The sequence below is a fragment of the Cydia strobilella genome, chromosome 2 (assembly GCF_947568885.1).
Source record: "Cydia strobilella chromosome 2, ilCydStro3.1, whole genome shotgun sequence".
Classification (NCBI taxonomy): Eukaryota; Metazoa; Arthropoda; class Insecta; order Lepidoptera; family Tortricidae; genus Cydia; species Cydia strobilella.
The window spans coordinates 29,830,873-29,846,781 of NC_086042.1; the positions used below are offsets into that span (position 1 = coordinate 29,830,873).

General features: G+C 38.1%; 1 protein-coding gene across 1 annotated transcript; it reads right to left on the bottom strand.

Moving 5' to 3' along the window:
* Nucleotides 1-8,994: 8,994 nt before the first annotated feature.
* LOC134754721 (ovalbumin-related protein X-like) lies at nt 8,995-12,746 on the bottom strand. Its single transcript, XM_063691057.1, has one exon. The coding sequence runs from the start codon at nt 12,306-12,308 to the stop codon at nt 11,130-11,132; it is 1,179 nt and encodes a 392-aa protein (XP_063547127.1). The 5' UTR covers nt 12,309-12,746; the 3' UTR covers nt 8,995-11,129.
* Nucleotides 12,747-15,909: the final 3,163 nt, after the last annotated feature.

Sequence of the window (15,909 nt, forward strand, 5' to 3'; positions counted from 1 at the left end):
AATAATTTCAAATTTCAAGGTTGTCTGTTGATAAGGAATTTGTGTCAAAATCCATATTTTTGTGACTTTTATCTATCTTAAATCACATTTACAAACGGGTCTATCGCGAATTTATTTTGTTACCTTTATTTACCGACGTTTCGACACAGGTTTCACTGGTCGTGGTCGAGTCACTCGCGCCTATTTTATCTATCTGAAATTGATAATTATTGTTTTTTTTTCTAATTTGATAATTGTTTTTTTATAGTTTAATAAGAAAGATCACAGACCACTATGGAACGAACATAAATAAGCGTCAAATTTTATTGTTTTTATTTTATTATTGAGCAAATTAAATGGTGCTATTAAAATATATTAGTCAGTTATAGAAACAACTGTATATTGAAATATATTTTAAGGATTATTTGATATAATTGAATTGTTGATTATTAATATAACTAGTACGTTAAGTTTTTTTTTTGCATTATTATCAAACATGTTATAAATTTTAATCCTTACTTTTTTTTTATATACAGTGGTACTACGTAAACGAAATTAATAACTAGCTTAAATCTAAAATAGGCCCTTGAGGCATTGTACCAAGGATGCTGGCGGCATTTCCCCGCTGTATCGCAATGCTGATACGTTGTGCGAGAAAGCCGCCAGCTCTTCGGTCACCAGTTACGTCAACCAGACGCTTCGCGATTTCTGCAAACAACTTATGCGCGCTGGGACCCCATGGACCTAGAGTTTCAACTCCAAATGGAATGAAATGATACTCTCTACCGAGGCTCTTATATTTATTACGTTTTAAAATTTCGGCGCTTTCCGCCGCTCCGCCCGCTTTTACATTAGTCCGTTGGAGGTGGGACGGTGCCAGTGTGTCTACGCAGGTAGCATCCCACACCAACATCCGTCCCAAGCTCCAAGGAACCAAGGACATCCCATCGGGCCTCTTGCCATCATCTCTGTTAATGCCAGTCGGCTCAAGAAGAGCGGGAATCCTTACTTAGTTTAAATCATTTACGAGTTGTAACATGTAGGTATTCGATGCTATATACCCATGCATATGTTTACTTTATTAATTATATCACAATTATAATAAATCAAAACCAATTAGTTTTAATAACATACCTATTGTGTTTCCACTATTAAGTTATTTTTATAACATCTATTCTGTTTTATGTTAACACATATTTCATTTAATAATGTTACCCTCGTGTTTTTTTAATATGCCCGTTATACATACATAATTATAATATGCCTGCAGCTTGGATGATATAACCAAATGGAGACGCCATGTCTGTAATTTTCTGTACAAAACAGTCTGCCGATTTTTGCGGGGGAGCGGCACGTCAAATGTATACGTAACGTAAAAATAGCCATGTCAGATAAACGTCAGTCCATACAATGTGTATGATAAAAAAACCATGGTCATAGAGTTTCGAAAGAGGGGAACGCCTGTTAATGACTATTCCGTTTATAACGAAATATCAGGGACAGGGAATTTTTTAATACCCGACTGCATGGCGCAAAGTAGCGCAATGTGTTTATATAATTGTTTTATGTAGAGGCTACTACTGTGATACTAGTCGTAAGGCAACTGTATACTTTACAAGTATTCATACTGTTAAACAAATAAAGTTATCATTAACAAATGTATTTTATTTTTTACATTCATACCTAGTACCTAGGTCAATACCCACTGCCCACCGGCACTGCTTACTATAGTTTGCAACTTTGCACCATTCCACTATCCCGGGGTTAACCGGTTAAACTTGGAGTTACACCTGGAGGAATAACACCTGCACTGCGTGTGCTGTCAAAGTCTCTGCAGACTTTTAGAAGCGGGTATTTAGGGTTCTCAAGGGTCGGCAATGCTTAAGTGGCTCCTGTGATGTTGCTTACGTCCATGGGCGACGATGACTGCTTCCCATCAGGCGGCTCGTTTGCTGAACATCACATAAAAAAAAAAAAAAAAAAAAAAACTTTTCTTAGTCCAACTCTAGGAGGATATTCCAAACGGAGACGCCATGTCTGTAATTTTCTGTACAAAAAAGTCTACCGATTTTTGCGGGGGAGAGGAACGTCAAATGTATACGTAACGTAAAAGCCATGGAGACTGTATAAAGGAGCCAAATATCTATGTATAAAAAGTGTCCATCAAAAAACAGTAATTAGGCGGCGCCACCATGCACCGAAATACTACCAAAAACAACCTACGTAATTTGGTCGGGTTATTTGTTGCCTTATATGGTTCATGTTATAATCATGTCCCAGAGCCTAACTAGCGCCACCGGAGAGATTAGGAACTATTATTTAAAGCTTAACGCAGTCGCTTTTACAACAATTCTGCCATAAGAGATTGCGATCCTTTCTATACCATCCATAGTAAAAGCCATAGCCATGTCAGATAGACCTCAGTCCATACATTGTGTATGACTATTGGCAGACTATTTTCAACAGAGGGGAACGCCTGTTAATGGCTACTCCGTTTGGTTATATCCTCTATAAATCTTTCGCATTTACCATAATAAAGTGAATGAGCCTTTCTAAGCTTTCTTTTTACATACGTTTACTACATGCGTTTACTCGTACTCAAAGTAGTAAAGTTGTACATAAATACTACTGCACGTAATTACAGGGCGGACACGCTATACATCAAGAATCACTTGATGTATAGCGGCAAACGGCCGTCAATCTGCTGTCGCGGGGCGAGGTAATTCGAGTCATTGCGGGGCGGTGCGTGGCCGTTCTGTGTGATAATACTATTATTTATTCTGTGACGTAATTACGTAGTAACATACATAGATGCATACAAAGCCCATTGAATTAACATAGACTTCTCTATAATCTCCGATTACATAGTGAGCTATAATTAAATGTGTCAGACATGTTGGTATCGTAGCGAATCAATCTGTATGCTCGATGTACCTAGTAAATGAGTCTCTGTTACAAGTATTCTACGAACTGTGAATCACAAGTCGAAGGTTTGTTTCCATCAGAGCTGAGCTGTGTTTTCGGTCCTTAGCTCTCTTCGATTACTTGGAATTGGCACTAGAAAAGTGATATTTTCATAGAAATTTGTCGAAACTGTGTACACACCAATGTCAATCACACGAACGCCGCCAAAAAGCCGCTCCAATACAATCGAAGTCAAGCTCGCATTTTAAAACTGTATGCTTAAATTATAACCTGAATAGATATCATATACTAAAAAAAAAACCGGTCAAGTGCGAGTCGGACTCGCGCACGAAGGGTTCCGTACCATTACGGAAAAAAAAACAGCAAAAAAAATCACGTTTATTGTATGGGAGCCCCATTTAAATATTTATATTATTCTGTTTTTAGTATTTGTTGTTATAGCGGCAACAGAAATACATCATCTGTGAAAATTTCAACTGTCTAGCTATCACGGTTCATGAGATACAGCCTGGTGACAGACAGACAGACGGACAGCGGAGTCTTAGTAATAGGGTCCCGTTTTTACCCTTTGGGTACGGAACCTTAAAAAATGTGACCAAGTTTTTAATTATTTATATTGTATAGTAGTGTGTAGTCGGTGAAGGCAAACATCGTGAGGAAACCGGACTAATCCCAACAAGGCCTAGTTTCCCCTCTGGGTTGGAAGGTCAGATGGCAGTCGCTTTCGTAAAAACTAGTGCCTACGCCAATTCTTGGGATTAGTTGCCAAGCGGACCCCAGGCTCCCATGAGCCGTGGCAAAAATGCCGGGACAACGCGAGGAAGATGATGATGATATTGTATAGTAGTGTGACTACTTAAAAAATATACGCCACTGCCTTCGAGAAAAGAGCGTACGCACTTGTAACCCCCTCTGGTGTTGCAGGTGTTCGTTGACGACGGTAATTATTTACCGACAGGCAATTCGACTGCTCGTTTGCCACCTATATCATCCATACTTAATATTATAAATGCGAAAGTCTGTCTGTCTGTCTGTTTGTTACCTCTTCACGCTTATACCGATGAACCGATTTAGTTGAAATTTGGCATAGAGATAGTTTGAGTCCCGGAGAAGGACATAGGATAGTTTTAATACCGAAAATCATCCTTTAAGAGTCAAAAGCGGGGTGGAATTGAGATAATTAATACAAATAGTTTATTTCCAGAAACATTAGAGCATATACAATTTATACTGACCCCCACACTAGGCAAAGCCTGTCCCGTAAGGGAAATCATGCGATTTACTTAAAGATATACAATATACATAAGCGGCTATACCAACCATGTAGAACAGAAAAATTAATGAATTGCCTGATAATTTGTGTCAGCAATTAAGCATATGCTCAAATTGAATGATTGCCATTAGACTTTATCCAGGCGCTATTCTTTAGCTGCGGTTACTAAGTCCACGCAGACAGGCAAAGGCAAAAGCTAGTAAAAAATAGATAGAAGATAGAATAGAGACCGTTAGATGGGCGTAAGTTAAATGAACGTTGTTTTGTCAGTCATAATGAACATTGCTAAAATAGTGCCAATGACCTGAAGAAGTAGCATAGCGGCAAATAGTTCTATTGGCATAAAGTCCGTTATTTTCTCGCACAGAAACGATCACTACGTACACAGCGGCAGAGTCTCTGATGTTTAATGACCGAGCGTGTGCATGCGAAAATAATACGTGAGAGAAGCGTCTCGGTTTAAAAAATATCATATGCAATGTAACGACTCAATAATTACCCAAATACATTGTAGTTAATTAACAAGTAAATATTATTTATTATAGAGCAATTTAAGATAAATCAACCTATAAGGCCTGTGTTGTAACTTGGTTGAACAATATATCGATAAATACTAAGCTTAGAACCCACTGCGGTTTTTTCAAAAGCGGTTCCGCAACCTCAAAAAATGTAACGTACGGCATGCTTTATAAGCGCACGCACTTAAAATACTGAAACCGCAAGAAATTAGACTGAAACCGCAAGACAAGTGAGTCTGATATTTACCTATATTCTATTTTTTAGGGATCGAATAAGACCCAAATTGAGCTTATTCAATCCAGTATCTAATGTTAAAACATCAGTTGAAATCGTCTTTTTTCCCACGTAAATAACGCCTTTGTCATGCAATGAATCCAATGCAACTGCCTGACTATTGGACCCGGCTATGTCCTTAAACTACGTCCAAAAGAGAGGTATGGGCACTGTGAATGACATCTCACTTTGTGTGGTAGGGCATAGGACAACGGATGTCATTCCAGATCTAGAGCAGAGCCCAACTGGGGAGGTACCTCCACCTTACAGAAAACCGCAGCCCCCGCAGCCAAATAACACTAGACCCTACTAATAGTAATAGTAGTATTTATATAAGTCACATGGTTTTCATACTATTTTTTAGGAAACTGTAGGTCTATAAGTCTATTACCCTATATTGTAACAACTTATTAATATAAGAGACTGTTTGTTTCTAAATAAACAAAAAAAATAATAATAGTGTTGTGTACCTGCCGGTGAGTAAGGTTGCCAGAGCTCGAGGGAGAGGAGTGTTAGGGTCGGCAACGCGCATGTAACTCCTCTGGAGTTGCAGGCGTACATAGGCTACGGAGACTGCTTAACATAAGGCGGGCCGTATGCTTGTTTGCCACCGACGTAGTATAAAAAAAAATTCACAAAACGTTATATTGACTGGCTCATCTTTTATAGGTCTCGGCGGTCGGATTGTCTAGTAGGTGAGATTTGGGACAAAAACTTCATTTATTACACCTTTTCTTACCTACACATAACCACAGGGCGGACACGCTATACATCAAAAATCACTTGCGTTTCTATAAGTGTGAACGGCACGTCTGTACACGCGTCATGCGTCATTGTGTAAGTTGCTTAAAAATAGTACTGAGCGGCGGCAAACGGCCGTCAATCTGCTGTCGCGGGGAGGTAACTCGAGTCGGGGCGGGGCGGTGCGTGGCCATTCTGTATGATAATACCACAGATAATATTACTTATTCTGTGACATAACACAATCAGCTTCGTGCCCTAAAAGGTATATATTATAGGACCTTTTAATAATAATAAAGTATATTTACAGTACAGAATTGAATTGATTCAGATAAAGTTGGTAAATAGCCGTGAACAATAGGTAGACTTTTATGAGCCGTGACGAGGCCTGGCCTTAGTACCAACAGCACTATAACTGACCATATTGAAAGCTTACCTCATTGCAATAAGGTCGTTAAATGGTCTAATTGATTTAGAACAATGATACCTATCGCAATAAAGTCAGACAAGTAACGAGAATGCATTCTTGCACCGTGATCTCAGCCCGCAATTCTACCGTCCAGAAAAATGGACATAAAGGTCTCTGCCTACTACACCGTATCATCCATGATCATAGTAGGTAGGATTACATTTGGGGTCTCTATTGTTTGACATAATTATTGAAACATCAAACACCAAACATTTATTCAGCAAATAGGCCACAGGGGCACTTTTACATGTCAATTTTTACAAACAATAAGTTAGCGTAAGAAAGTCATAATGTGTAAAAGTAATAATTTGTTTTTTCTCAGAATCGCGTAACTTTTCAGGATTGCCATAAAACAAACCTAACCTAACCTAAGCTGTCTATAGGATAACCCGAGGAAAATCCTGAAAAGTTAACGGTTTCAGAATTATGACTAATGGTAATATGACAATCATTACATTATGACTTTCAATAATTATGTCAAACAAAGGGACCCCATTACATTTGATTTTTAGCTAAAGATTAGAATGGACTGTCGCCCCCTATATCAACCTTTACCTTCAAGAAAAGAGCATACCTCTGCCAGTGCCCTCTGGTATTGCATTGTCCATGGGCGGTTAATAAGGCAATTTGTCTCCTCGTTTGCCTCCTAAAATATAAAAATTGTTCGATACTGCAAGCATGAACCTAGGTTTTTATATAGGTATATAGATCTTGAGCTTGACCCAGGAGACGTGACTAATGACGTGCGGCCATTCTTTGCGTTAATACTCATCAAAGATACATTGATTGAGTAAGATGCGTAAAATCTAAGACAATTTCGTGATTCGAACTTGACAGGTGAACGAGATGGCGCTGTACAGCTACATACATTTTACGGTAACAGATTGTTAAAATTTATGAATACAACGAGAATTGACTGTAATATAAAAATACGTGCCCCTTAGTTTGCCCCATATGTTTTGCGGTAGTACCAACTCGTATCGAACATACAGTTAATAATATCAAAGATAGATATAACTCCGTAATAGATAGATACAGTCTAAGGAAAAAACGTGCCTCGAAAATCAAGAAAATTTGATTCTCGTTCAGAGGGCGCTACTAGTTTTGGCCTACAGTCGAATAGATGGCGTTGACTGGCGTTAGTTAACAATTTTAACGCATATCAGTAAAAGAACATGGGTCAAAATCATAAAAATAATTAATGCAAATAAAAAAAATCATTTATCTATATTTAAATACATTCTATCGTATTTTTATAAATCTTCATTTTTAGTTTTAAAGTGTGTCGACAGATGGCAGTGAATTTACTGTGGTTACAAAATTTACTATGACAGTACCGCTCTAGTATAAGTTACTCTATGATAATATTTAATACAATTTTGCTTGCAACAACCGTCGGGTCGACCTCGACGTGTCCTTTTGACACAAAGGCCTCCTCCATTGCCTCCCATGCCTCTGTCTCTGGCTATAGTCGTGTCCATAGTAGACCAGCAGATTCATCATCATCTGACCATCTTTTGTATTGTCTGCCTCTTTTTCTTTTTTGTGTTGTAGCGTGGGGTCCACTCAGTCAGTATGTTGGACCACTTCTGCTTTTCCCTGAGCATGTGGCCCGCCCACTTCCATTTTAGTTTTTGATTTTAGAGTAACATCTTCTAATTTTGTGACTTCTTATTTCCGTCGCCCGTTTTCTGTCTCTTAGGTATATTGATATTCAAATGGATTATAAACAGTGTCGCTGACATCAGCCATCAGGTTTATGTCTATTTGATTACCTGCACCGCACACTATTAATATGTATATTTAAGACTGAATCTGAATAACATGTTTAGCATAATTACATACTTCTATCGTAGCAGTCTTTTATTTACGTAACTATACGAGTAGTATCTGAATATAAGTTTTTTTATTTCCTTTATAAGACTTTTAACAAAATATAACATGATTTTACTATGTAGTTAAAAGTGTCATGTTTTGCTTTTGATTTATTCATCACGAATTACTATATAAAACACCAAAATCACTTTAAAAGGTGTGCAGAAAATGATACGTTTCTGCTTTAGAGCACTGTAGTAGGTACGTACTAAGTACGTTTTCTTTTCTCTTTTTTTACGATAAGCAATTTAAATTTTGGTTGTGAATTGATTTGTTGTACAATTTCCATTCTGACCGTTAACTTCCCATTCCTCAAGAAACACCAAAGAAGTTTTTTTTTTATTTTTTATTAGCCTATTTTGGTGTCCCACTGCTGGGCAAAGGCCTCCCCTCGTTTTCTCCACTCGACCCTGTCATCGCCATTTTCCCACCATTTGGGGTAGAATGCGTCCAAGTCGTCCCGCCATCTTCTTTTTGGTCTGCCTGAACCCCGGCCTGCACCGTCTATGGTGCTCCGTGGGTCCCACTCAGTAACCATTTTGGCCCATCTTTCCGGGTGCATGCGACAGACATGTCCCGCCCAGTCCCACTTAAGCTTAGCGGTCTTGACGCCTACATCTGCAACTAGTTCTGGAGCGTAGTTCCGTGTTTCTGATTCGATCAGTTCTACGAACACCTAATATACTACGCTCCATAGCTCGCTGGCAAACCTTGAGTTTCGATTTTAGGGCCTCAGTTAATGACCAAGTTTGTGCACCGTAAGTTAGGATGGGCAGGATGCACATGTCAAGAAGTTTATAACATGTCTTTAAATGCACATGTATTTTACTTTCCTCGTATTCGAAATGAAAAGTAGAGCGCCAAACTACCTCGAGTAAATAAAATAAAACAATTTAACTACATTTATTTTATTTAGATTTTTACGAAAAATACAGCTATAATAAATAAGCGTTATTGTAACTAAAATTACTTAAACTATTAGCGTTGGTAACATGTAGTGATTTTATTTACTAATAAGTGATTTGATTGAGGTGATGTTAACCAAGGTAATATTCATATACCACAATATTTTCTATCATAAATGGGACAATAGTTATTTGTGCAACAAGAGAGGAAAGTTGGTTTTTCTTGCGAGTGTTTATTTCGAGTCCCGAGAAAGTGAAAGATCCTATAATTGAGTCACGAGCGAAGCGAGTGATTCTAAGGTAGAATCTTGAGCGTAGCGAGGGACTCAAAAACACGAGATGTAAAATAACTTTGCTCTCGTGTTGCACACATAATTTTTCACCTTAGTAATGAGAACATATTAAAGGTTAAATTGTATTTCGAATTACACAGAATAAACAGAAAAAAAAAGTATTATAATATGTACGATACAATAAGATACGATACGATACGAGACGAGACCGGACCGGACCGCACCGGACCGGACTCCAGGGAGTGACGAAAGTAGGCTTGTTCGAGCTGCTGAGGTGAAAAATTATTATTTATCGTTGTCTTGTTACGTATGTCTTTCTAGCTACAGATTACATTTTACATGAGAAAAATTATAATCTAAATTTTGTCTCATCTCATGCAAAAACCGGCCAAGTGCGAGTCGGACTCGCGCACCAAGGGTTCCGTACCATTACGCAAAAAACGGCAAAAAAAATCACGTTTGTTGTATGGGCGCCCCACTTAAATATTAATTTTGTTCTGTTTTTAGTATTTTTTGTTATAGCGGCAACAGAAATACATCATCTGTGAAAATTTCGACTGTCTAGCTATCACGGTTCATGAGATACGGCCTGGTGACAGACGGACAGACAGACAGCGGAGTTAGGTTTTCGCGGGCTTGGTTTGATTCAATTACACATAAAATATTTTTAATATTTAGACAAAAACGTGTACAGATGTAGTGCAGAATTATTTTCTATCGTATTCTCACGGAAACGTACGAGGACGTTTTCTAAAATAAATACTGAAAACCTTTTTTTTTATGATGAATAGGCAGGCGTTTGACCACGATCCCACCTGATGGTGGTCTACGGTGGAGCACGCTTACCTATGAGATACCTATTAACTCTTGCCTTAAAGAGCCCCAAATTGTACTCATGCGGAAACACAGACTCGGGCAGGGCGTTCCACTCCTTGGCAGTTCGCATAAGAAATGTGGAAGCAAAACGCTTCGCGTATTTTTGGACCTGATTGTTTCAAATCTGGAAATTCTTGGGCTCATGGGAAATGTTGTGATTTCTTATTTATTACGCCCAGAATGAGCTCTTCAACCAGCCAAAGTTTATGCAAACGTAACGAAAAAATAAAAAATAAATAAAATATCTGCCCAAAATTTTGGATGAAAGCACCTAATCATAAAAATGCAAATTTTCTGTACCTATTTCGTTATATTTTACACCGTAAGGTAAATAAATACTATTAACATAGAGATTCACTGGTAAATACCTGCTCAAGGTAAAGTTGTAGCCTAAAAACAAGACCTGAATAGTAAAGTAATAAACTTTTAGGTCATTACAAAGACCTTGAAGTGTCGTCGGAACACGACATTAACTTCACACGACTAGGAAATTAACGTTCCATATTGTAACACACTCGAAAATCACACATTATTTGCGTCGTTCTCAAGTAAAAGGTACCACATTGTCGCTTGCCATAAGGGTTAAATTTGCTTGCATCTACGAATAACCTGTCAGAGCGACAATGTGGTACCTTCGACTTGAGAACGACACATTTCTCTACAGTCTACACACATTATCATTAAACTCTATGACCTGTTTAAAACCCGCAAATTTCTGCCAGCGTGAAAATACTGTTATAATACAACAAAATGTATCTGTGAAAATGTTGTTATTGCGTAATAATAACGTCGATATCAATATAATGACGTTTTATTCGAAATTAAATATCAATTTCAAAATGTGATCAAAATGCCGTAATGGTGGTCGTAACATGCGTCTTCATAATGTATTATAGAGAGCTTATAATATGTGTATAAATAAAGCAGTGTATGTACACAATTAGACATTAAAACACTTGTGTGATGTTTTTTATGAAACGGCCGCAGTCACAAACTACTAATTAGAACACTGAGGGGATAGAGTATACTCCAGCAAATAATACAATTTCTGTCGGTTTATCTACCAACATAAAGGCAAACGGTCTGTCCGCCGCAAACTTAATCGGTTCCACTTCTGGATCAATTAGATTTTGAACTATCTCAGCGGCAACACCCTCCTCCGTCACCTCTATCTCCACCACTTGCTTCATCCTATTCACTCGTATCGGAAAATCACTTATACCCTTAAGATTACCGTTAGACTTGAAAATATATGACACACCCATATCGCTGATCAGTTCTGGTAAGTTCACAATTTCACTGCTTATCTTAAACCTAGGCAATCTTAAGACGACCAGTTTGTTTTTGGATTTCTTAAAAAGGTTGAAGATAGTCGGTATCCTTATTCGTTTCATGTGGAAAAATAAATCTTTGATAGTCCCGTTTGTTGGCAGAAATATGAGCATAGAACGCCTTTCGTCAATGCATGGAAGCTCCAAAACTTCGGCATTAATAGCTGTTAAGTTAATGTAGTTGAAGTATCCTATGCTGGACATCATATTAACTTCACCCGCTTTTCTGCTTCCGTGATAGAAATAGAAAGGCTCTCGAGCGGTGAATCCAGGATCGAAAGGTTGCCGCCAAGCTGCTTTGAATGTTGCCACATCAGCCAACATCAGAGAGGTCAGCATAAACTCGAACGGGTCTATACTATTCCGAATTCCAGTAGCTCTTTTTATAATCTCACTGGCTTGATCTGCAGACTCATAAGCAGTATCCCTGTCTAACGATACCACTTTAACTGTTTTCGATCGTTCAACTCTTCTTTTAAAATTCTTTTTCACTGCTAAATATTTATCCACTATCACTAAACTCTGGCTTTTATAGTTCTTCACATTCCCGTAAAAGCTGTTGAGGGTTTTTCTTAAAGTCCGTTGCATACAGGGCTTCCCATGTCCGGTCACCTTCCAGATCTGCTTCAGGGTAGCTCCATGGGCGCCTTGTGCTAGGTTCACGAGCTGCATCCACGAATTTATCGGTGAACAGACGAAATGACCATCAGTTTCTTGGGAAACTCTATCTAAAAGCCCGGTTGAAAACTCATAGATAGGTTTTTTGTAGTACGCGGTAACGGATCTCTCGTCGCAGTTCTTCGCTAACGAATAACAGCAAAAACTTAGCAAAAAAACGGCGCGTCTCATTTTTGACCGCTGCAGTGAAGGCACCGTTGTTGACTGACTCGAGCACTGTTGTTATTGTGTTTTATATCAGGATGCGATAACGTTATTAGAAGCTCTACGCACAGTGAATTCTTTCGCCGCTTGTTTGCTTGTTGCTTAATTTTCTGTGATAAACTTGTCCTTTGGTTTATTAGTGGAGATTAGATAGTGTCTGTTGCAAGGAGCCAGCAGCAAACTGGTCGTAAAGACGAGAGTAAACAGTTAGATACTGTAGGACGTTTCTGTGTCGAGGCGTGGGGCAGACTGGAATAGCAAGTAGCTCTGAAGCGCGCCCCGTTAGCCGCACGTCTAATCAATTTCACAGCTCGGTGCGGCTGAGAGACACCACGCCCTGAGATGGCTGCGATTGTTGATGTTTGGCTCCTGATATGCTAAACGATTGAGAGGTTATCACAGGGCTGCCATCCGTCCGGCTTTCTACGGATTGTCCTAGTTTGGAGCTTTTCGGGTTTTACCCACAAGCACATTTTGTGTTAAGTAGTTATCTTAATTGTGACTAATATTAAATAGAGACACTATTTAGTATGTAATATAAACCGATTCTAACTAAACATGGAATAAAATATTCCGACTGGAAGGGTTGGATGTAATCAGCAGCAGAAGCTGAGCAGACGAGGTGTTCAAAATGATCTACACTCGCTCTTTTCTCCCTGAACAATGAAGGTATATAATTTAAGTCATTTTGTATATCAGGCTCACATAAGTTCCTCGCCAAGCTCGGTTCTCCATACAAACGTAGTTCCGCTCTCATTTTTAAACGACTAGCTAGATTGCTCCAAAACTTTGTACTAACAATAGGATAAGGTATATCTATGTCTGTAATTAGTTTATGTAGCTTCAGATACCATAGTTAAAAAAATAACAGCGAATGTTAGGTAAACTTGTTTTTGCTCTATTTCGTTTGCTTTATGAACTGGAGCAATATAAACTAATTACAGACCTAGATGTACCTCATGTCATTGTATGTGCAAAGTTTCATTATAATCCAACACGTAGTTTTAAAATGAGAGCGGAACTACGTTTGTATGAAAAGGTGCAATTTGGCCAAGCTTGCCGGGGACTCTTAACTATATCTGATGCTGATTGTAATACATAAATAAGAATACATTCCAAAGAAACTCCTAATTTAAAAATCGCAGTGCGTGATGGCAGTAGCAACCCGGTTTATTGACACATGAATGCTAATAACTTTAAATGACAGATCAATTCGACAGAACTTATTCGCGAATACATTTTACAATCATACACTCAATAACAAATCGTGACCCCCAGACATAAGGTTCAAATTTATAATTCACACTGACATCACATATGATCTAATGAATACAATTTCAGCACCAAACAAAGCAATAGAATTTGAAAACAGAACATGATATCCGATTACAATTTAACAAAGAACTATCGTATGACTATTTACAATAAAGTTAATTTCAGATTGCATAATAATATTGAAACTTCGTAGGACCTTGTCAAAATGAACAACTTTATGCACTAACGCTTGCACCATCCCACTAACCCGGGGTTAAGCGGTTAAACCGTTAACCTAGTGTCAAATTGTGCTGGTAACCATGGTAACTCCAGGTTACCATCTCGTGTAAAATTTTAATTCTTTCGCCAGATCTTAAATATTTTGATAATGCCTACATTTGAACAAAATTTCGCGCGAGTCCATATATGAAGTCGCGCTAGATGTATGGAGTGTAGTCTTAAATATTTTGATAATGCCTACATTTGAACAAAATTTCGCGCGAGTCCATATATGAAGTCGCGCTAGATGTATGGAGTGTAGTCTTAAATATTTTGATAATACCTACATTTGAACAAAATTTCGCGCGAGTCCATATTTGAAGTCGCGCTAGATGTATGGAGTGTAGTCGCGCGCGAAAACGCAACTCATGCTAGCGTCTGATAGTTATAACACTCGTGTTTCAATGATAAGTTTGGCGATATAAAGTTTAAAGAAAAAAAAACTGTTATTTGGTAGTTTAAAGAAATTAGACTTATATTGACCGGGATATAGACCGTGATTACCTTTTGTATTATTTGTGAGCTCCCGATATTTCGACGCAGTTACATGCATTATGTACATCACAAATAATACAAAAGGTAATCACGGTCTATATCCCGGTCAATATAAGTCTAGAGAAACTAACCGTGAATCATTCAAAACTTTAAAGAAATTTATTATATTTGCCACTATCCGTGTTTGATGTGTATTAAATGAAAGGGTAGCTAGGGCTATTATTATTATTATTGATTTATATTTAGAACAATGGTATAATCGTATTATATAATCTGTGGTATAATGCAATGCTCTGCTTTTCTCGGATTACGATACCTACTTGGAAATAATGTACAATACATATAATAATAAATAACATAGCGAAGTCTCGACCAACACCTTGAGAGACTCGCTAGGTGGTTGGATCAGGGGTCAGATGCAGAAGGCGGTGATCTCGGACACGGCGCGGATAGTCCGCCGGTTCCTCTCTCTGCGGCCCTGACCACCGGCAGCTTGGGCCCTGCCCCGCTGCTGGCGGCACACTAGGTTAGGTTTTTAGGGTTCCGTACCCAAAGGGTAAAAACGGGACCCTATTACTAAGACTCCGCTGTCCGTCTGTCCGTCTGCCACTACTATGGATATCAGCAATCAATCTGAATGTGACATGGTTCAAACCATTGTTTCCTGTAGCATCTTCCGTTTTATGTCCAGTACCCCTAGTGTAAATTTCATTCGATTAGTGTGTCATTTGGTACGGGATTTTGACTTTCCAAGATGTCCCGCTTGGCGCGTTGTTCAAAATCCTATACTTACAAAAATAGACATAACGTGGACATAACGTCACGCTATTTAATGAAATTTACACTAGGAGTTCTGGACTTTCCAGCGTTGAATTTAGTATGAGCTCATATGAATTAACAACGATTTTTTCACGAGTCATAGCTTGTTCCATATAATTAAATATCTTATCTGTTTACAATTAAATTCTGGCATTCCTAGAACTGTTTACGTTCCTCATCTGGTTTTATGTAAATATTTCTTTCTTTTAAAACAGCTGTTTCGCGAAAATCAGGTCTTGTATAACATAGTGCTTTTAGAAATTACTCATTCGCTGTAAAATTTGATATTTTCAACATTTGCTACTACTGCTACGAGTTAACAACAATAAACTAATTTCAGCTGGACCATTTACAAGAATAACTAGGAATCAAAATATTTTTCCCCTCACTAGCTCGGAAAGTTGTCTTTTATCCTTTAAAACAAGCGGGGAAAAACGCATTTTATCCACTAGTGGGGAAAGTAATTTGAACTTGGATGGAGCGTGTTTAAGTAGCTTGACAGATAACAAAACCTAAAACGCTCATAATAATGATTCGTTTGATATTAATTATCATTAAACAAATGGTTTGAGAATCTAATAAAAAATACCAAATTTAGCTTTATTTAATGTTTTTATGTCATAAACCTTAAAGTTCCATAAGAAACGTTTGTTTTTTAATAATGATGTTAAATATAATTCTGAACGCACAAGTTGAGTCGATGCAATTTCAAAACGCATCA

What these genes read in the sequence shown, in the direction of transcription:
- LOC134754721 (XM_063691057.1), bottom strand. Translation starts at nt 12,308, where the DNA reads ATGAGACGCGCCGTTTTTTTGCTAAGTTTTTGCTGTTATTCGTTAGCG.